Raw genomic sequence first — 6,585 nt, forward strand, 5'->3', positions numbered from 1 at the left:
AGTAGTGAGGGTTGTCACAAAGATGCATGAAACATGGATGCAAAGCATGGATATAATGAAAAACAAAATATGATGTATATTAAAAAATAAAGAAAGCAAGTAAAAGAATGGGATAAAAAGAAGCAGTGCGGGAAATTATTACAACATTTTAAATATTACAAATCCGAGGGAGATAAATAAATATTACAACATAATATAAAAAATCCTCATGAATACTCAAAATTAAATAAACATGACAAAATAGCAGTTTCAAGCACCTCAAAGATCATCGGAGGTGGATCTTCTCAACGTCGGAAGGCTGCTCGGTTTTGCCTAGAGGTTGTAGGAACAGTCATGAAGGTTGCGGGTGCTATGGTGTACTTTTAGGTGACTACCCGGCCAACTAATGGGCTGGGTAGCTCGATAAGCTCGGCCAAACTTTATTTTCTTAGATTTCAACAATAAAAACATAACTAAAAACAATATCTATGGGGGTCTCAACTCATTACTTTCAGTTAGATTACACAATATATAATATAACAAGAAATCAAAGTAAAAGAGCAAAATAAGTAAGAAAGACAATGGGTTCAATATGACGTTTGATTGAACCCAACTCAATTTTATTATCTTGTGTCCAATTTTATTAGCGCTTTTTATTAACTTTCCATTCTTTAATCATTTTGTCCAAAAGTGATAATTACATCTACTAATGATGAGAAGCATCAAACAAGAAGTTTGTTCTTGGCATGAGAGAGAGATGTAATACCCTGGTAATGAACCTCCGAAGAGATTAAACCATTTAGCATGGATTCTCATGCTTAAAACAAAACTAAAAACAATATATATGGGACTCTCAATTCACCACTTTAAATTAGATTACAACAATAAACAATATTACAAGAAATCAAAGCAAAAGAGTAGAATAAGTAAGAAATGCAAGAAAATGAAATAAATTGAAAATTCACCTCTTCAAGAAAGGATGAATTTCATGATTTCCAAACTTCCTTTTGATCACCCTCAAGTGTATGAATTATGTCCTCAATCCTCAATTTGAAAGCTTAGAATTCTTGCTAGAATGATGGCTTGGAGGTGTGTGTGGTAAAAAATGATTATCTCTCTTGTTTTTTCTTACTTTTACCAATACCCACTCTTTCTCTTGATCAAAGCTACTGAAATTCAAGTATTTCAAAATTTTTCGAGGATTTTTGTGTGTAGAAAAGATGAAATTTCAATTTGTATGAAAGGTATAGGGTCTATATGGAAGATAGGAGTGTGTTTAGCTCAAAAACTCAACTTTTCTCTCTTTTCTTCCTCTTTTCTTTAGTTCAAATGTTGTCACCTTAATCTATCCTCTTACTTCTCTCAACAATCTGATGTATATACATAGGCTAACCAAGTAGAGAAACTGTAGAAGACAAGATGGAAGACAAAAGGAAGATAATAAAGCTAATGGAGTATTAATGGAGCTAATAAGAGACAAAAGTGGAGCATTATCTCAAATGGATCAAGCACTTGATAATAAAGGAAGAGTGTATATATATTTGGTGATGAATATATCAGAAAATGAGTTAATGAGGTGTCCCAAACGAACCAAAACCGAAAAACACGGGTCTAATCCTGTTTCGGGCCGATTCAACAAAATCTGCTTTTAAGCCTAAATTCAAATGGGCATATCTCCCTTATCCGGACTCGATTTTAGGTGATTCTTGGGTTTAAATTGAAGCATCAGAAGTCTAATTTCCAATAGTGGTGGTCTCACATTTAAATTCCAAGTTTACAAAGAGATATGCCTAATTTAGTGAAGGTTGTTCATTTCTCTCGAGTCAGGTCAACAAAATCTGCTCTTAAGCCCAATTTCAAACGGGCATATCTCCGTTATTCGGACTCGGGTTTTGGTGATTCTTGGGTCTAAATTAAAGTCTCAGAAGTTTACTTTCCAATGATGGTGGTCTCACATTTAAATTCCAAGTGTACAAAGAGATATGCCTAATTTAGTAAAGGTTGCTCATTTCCTTCTTAATGACTTGATGCTCAATCTTTTCCTAAACTAGTTTTCTTTCATCTCCTCTTATTTCCTTCAAATCCAAACCTATAAAGAGGATGTTTTTAAATATTTTTTCAAAGAGTTCACCTCTTTTCCATTTATTTCCACTTTGTTCTTACTCAGTTTACTGAAAACTGCAAAATTTTAAATGAAATGGGAGCCTTGGAACATCGTAGAAACATTTAGAAAAAATATTTTGAAAAGAAGGCTTTAAGGTCTAAAATAGTTTGGCCAAAAAAATGTGTAAATGTTAGGATTAAAGTTCAAATTTTATCTCTTTTACTGAGGATTCTGTGAGAAATACATTATAATTGTGATCATCGGGTAATCAAAAGAAAGCACTCAAGTCTTAGGGTCGGTTAAAATAGGGTGTCTATACGCGCCAGTGGCAGAAGATGGCAGTGGTGGTAGAAACGACGCACCTAGGGTTTAGATCATGATGTGAGAGAGAGAGAGAGATGGTTTCATGTGAGAGATATAGGGTTTGATTGTTATATATAGATGGGTATTTTGGTCATTTTGTTTTAGTTTGTCCTTGTGGATAAACTGGGTGCCTCTATTACACACCACCTTTCATCTCAAGGCACACTACTACTCAAGGCATACCTTTAGTAATTTGATAAATAAGAAATTTGCTCAATACACACCACAATCTTCTATCTTTACCCTTACTTACACACCCTACCCATGATCTTCCATCTTTACTCTTACTCATTCACACACTCCACCCACAATCTTCAATCTTCCATATTTCCTGTAGTATACACCTCCACTTCAAAAACATACATGTTGTGAACATCCCCCTCCATTCTCTATTTCATTGTCATCCCAGAGGTTTGGGAACCAGTCTAAACTAGTCTCCATTTGTGCTGAGGACGACTTCACTCCATTCTCCTCTAGTTCACGACCCCTTCCATTATTTGTTTCATCAAAGACGCCGGTGGTGATCGTTGTTATCATTATAGTTAGAAACAACTTTACACTGGAGATACAGTAGGTGAGAATTCTTATTTGGCTTAGATTTTAGGGTTTTATGTACGTTTTTCCATTTCCATAAGCATTGTATTTGAAAATTTCATTTTGCGAATTGTTCGACACTGGTCTTTCGAACATTAACCTTTTGTCCAGAGTGTTTTTGACGAACATTTTTAATATGTTTGACATTTTAGAGTCGAGCATAAGTAAATTGTTCAGAGTAAGTCTGTCGAACAGAAGCATGTTGTTCGAAATTAGAGTGTCAAACAAAATGAAATTGTCCGGTTATGAACTTCCGAACGGACTTCTCCTTTACTGTTTTCTATTCTATTTTCAGAAATGGATGACCCTTCGCGTATTCATGATATTTTGTTAGAGGATGCACCTCAAATCTTGCAAGAGGATGTGATTGATAATGGTTCAAGAGATGATGCTTCTGCTGCTGCTGCTGCTGATATTGATCAGGCTGATGATGAGGTACTCATTGGTCCATTTCTTGGGGGCTCGTTAGATCCATCAGTATTGAAGAGCTTCAAGGCACATATTGCAGTAGCTATATGGGAGCAAAATGTAGTAGATTTTTTTTTTCATGTTTCATTCATTTAATTATTTATTGAACTAAATTATTTATGTTAATTATTACTTACGTTGTAATAGAGGAATCCCTTAAGGGGTTATAATCATGCGTCCAAGATTCTTGAGTGGTGGTGGTCGTCAAGAACTGATAATAGAAGGTTTAGAGACATTGTGCAGCAGTCAGGCCTATCTTCTTTAGTCCATTGCACATATCAGTTCGTCAATAGGATTGTCATATCTGCATTTGTTGAGTGATGACAACCAAAGACAAATACTTTCCATTTGACAGTTACTGAGATGTCAATGACATTGGATGATGTGGGTACCATATTGGGGATCCTTATCACAGGTAGATCAGTTAGTGCTACAAGTTTGACAGAACAACAGGCACATGCACTTGTGGTAGTTGCCTTGGGAGTTAATGATTATGAAGCAATTGATGAGCTATCATCTACTAGGGGACAATCAGTAAAGCTGGAGTGGTTGCGGAGCAAATTCAGTGGTTCTAAAGATTTAGACACTGAGGAATCTATAGTTTGTGTCGCTAGAGTGTATTTTCTATTTCTATTGGGATGTACATTGTTCAACGACAAGAGTGGGATAAGAGTTCCTATTGTGCACTTGTATTTGTTGATGGATTTGACTGATATTCATACGTATGCTTGGGGTGTAGCTGCATTGGCATATTTATACGGATAGTTGGGATTTGCCACGAGATCAGTTGTTCGACAGATGGCTGGTTACATGACATTGTTGGAGGTATGGATTTATGAGCATTTTCGGCCATTTAGACCTCACTAAAACATGGAATATACCAAACAATTGCCTCATGTGCATCAATGGACTCCTCGTTGAGAAGTTAGTTCAACGGTAGCACACCTACAGGCGTTACAGGAGAAGCTTGACAAAATGGCATTTGATGAGCTATAACAATTAATATTAGTTTAATTAAGTGTTCTCATTATATATCACTCACTAAGATTTCATTTTTGTTTCCCTCTTAGGTTACTTGGGATTCATATCGAGATTGCCGTCAACATCACCCATGTCATGAGATCACATTCTATAGTGGCTGTTTGAAGTGTTTGGATATAGTTGAACCCTATCATCCTGAAAGGGTTCTTAGACAGTTTGGTAGGGTTCAGACCATCCCACCTGCGTCACTCGACCCTGTTCATGCTGTTAGAGGTTTCATAGTAGGCCGATATAGAGTCATGTATCATTATCTTAGTCAGATATGGGAGAGTTAGGGTAATCATGTTTAATCTGCTCGGAGGAGGAGTACCCCAGTCAGACGTCTGGATGAATGCGTTGATGGTTACATGCAGTGGTATACAAGTATCACACACTTGTATATTCATAACCCCACACATCGGTCTAGTTTTGACCCACGCGCACAGGAGAGTCGATATACTGTGTAGGATGTTGAGGTATGACAATATTACTTACACATTGTTTACATTTTTTAAAGACGTTTAGCTAATTACAATTGTATTAGTTCTTGATCCAGCATATTGATGCGCTACAGATTGTGCTTCTTATCATCGAGGCGAGCCATGATGCTAGTGTTCGTGATCCAGATAAGTTATATTAGGCCATTGAGAGGATGGCACATGTTCTTCAGGATCAATAGATCGATGAGGCTAGACCTAGTTCTATTCCATTTAGAACATACAGTCGTAAGAGACGAGTAGATGATAGGTAGTAGGTTTTGTAGTAATGTTGTTTTGTTATTTTGTAAATGGTTTGTATATTTGGCTATGAACAAGAATTATTAGAGAAATGCTTTTGATACACTGCAATGAACAAGTAGTACTATGTGCAGTAAATGAACTCAAAATGCTAACGCACAAAAAAATGTATCGGTAACTATTTCAATTACATAACTACAACTCAAATCACATACATCATTGCTCATCAAGGTTAATACAATCAAATGTCTCTCTAGTAGCTACCCCTAAATGAACAACTTCTTTAAAATGCTCAATTCGGCGACTATATGCACTATCCCATCTAGCCACACAAGAATAATGAAACTTGCACCAATTGGTAGCTATCGGTGGAACTAGATGACCGGTAACATGAACACCTACATTGATAAAACTTTAAGTATGAGATCGATGCAGTACAAAATGATAAATATATTAAACAAATCATAATGCTATACTTGGAGAAAATGATTCCCATTAACGAACTCAATAGCAATCTCACGCCGTTCAACTTGTGATATTGGCATTGATCGTAGGGGAGGACTGCAAGGCATTGTTGTGCAGATAAGTGGTACAATACCACATTATAACATGATGCAATAAGATTATCCATGTCAGGCATAGTCATCTAACGATCATATCTTGGATTGTGCACAATTGCCATCGGCATCAATATCCTTGATAAGACGTATGTACAACTTCAATCCAACTGGGTGGGCATCAACATATGAATAAGTCCTAGCTGTACAAGTTCGATATACATATTCAACAGGGAGGGCATCAACATATGAACAACAAAACACGTAATTTATCATCAACAAAAATGTAAGTAAAAAATGATTACATGTACCTTATCTTTGGCAGGCCATTTTTTATGTACTTTGACAGAATCCTGTGTGGGGATCTGGGTGCCCATAGGTGAGTGGCTATCATGTCCAGACTGAACCAACTCAAATGCACATGGGTCTCAACGTGTAGATACATCAATCTTCTTATGTCCCATACCTCAAGGGTTGGGCTTTACATCCGGCTCAATGAGAAAAGTACTTTGCGGATTTGCAATCTGTAACAAGCCCGCGGGGGACCTCGCTACAGCTCGGACTCGATTTGTAGTCATGGTTCTAAATCTGAACCAAAGAGTCCAAATCCGACAAATCGTTTTGAGAAAACAGATTTTGAAAGAAGTGCCAAACATGGACTGCTTTGCCAGATACAGAGTCGCCACCTAAATGTTTTTTAATGGGAAATTTAGGAAACCCTGACTCGGTGCCAAAGGCCACGTGTCCATCATCACCAAAGTTG

General features: G+C 36.8%; 1 protein-coding gene across 1 annotated transcript; it reads left to right on the top strand.

Moving 5' to 3' along the window:
* The first annotated feature begins 3,337 nt into the window (after positions 1-3,337).
* LOC145795809 (uncharacterized) lies at positions 3,338-3,829 on the top strand. Its single transcript, XM_082880717.1, has 2 exons — positions 3,338-3,568; positions 3,656-3,829. Exons 1-2 carry the CDS (start codon positions 3,338-3,340, stop codon positions 3,827-3,829), a joined length of 405 nt encoding a protein of 134 aa, XP_082736843.1.
* The last annotated feature ends 2,756 nt before the right edge of the window (positions 3,830-6,585 follow it).

Source organism: Camellia sinensis, chromosome 7 (genome assembly GCF_055761805.1).
Source record: "Camellia sinensis isolate YWXY chromosome 7, ASM5576180v1, whole genome shotgun sequence".
NCBI classification, from domain to species: Eukaryota; Viridiplantae; Streptophyta; class Magnoliopsida; order Ericales; family Theaceae; genus Camellia; species Camellia sinensis.

Bases quoted from the DNA above. Each gene is read 5' to 3' on its own strand.
- LOC145795809 (XM_082880717.1), top strand. From the start codon at position 3,338: ATGGATGACCCTTCGCGTATTCATGATATTTTGTTAGAGGATGCACCT. The intron at 3,569-3,655 runs GTAGTAGATTTT...ACGTTGTAATAG, and splicing joins TAGCTATATGGGAGCAAAAT to AGGAATCCCTTAAGGGGTTA.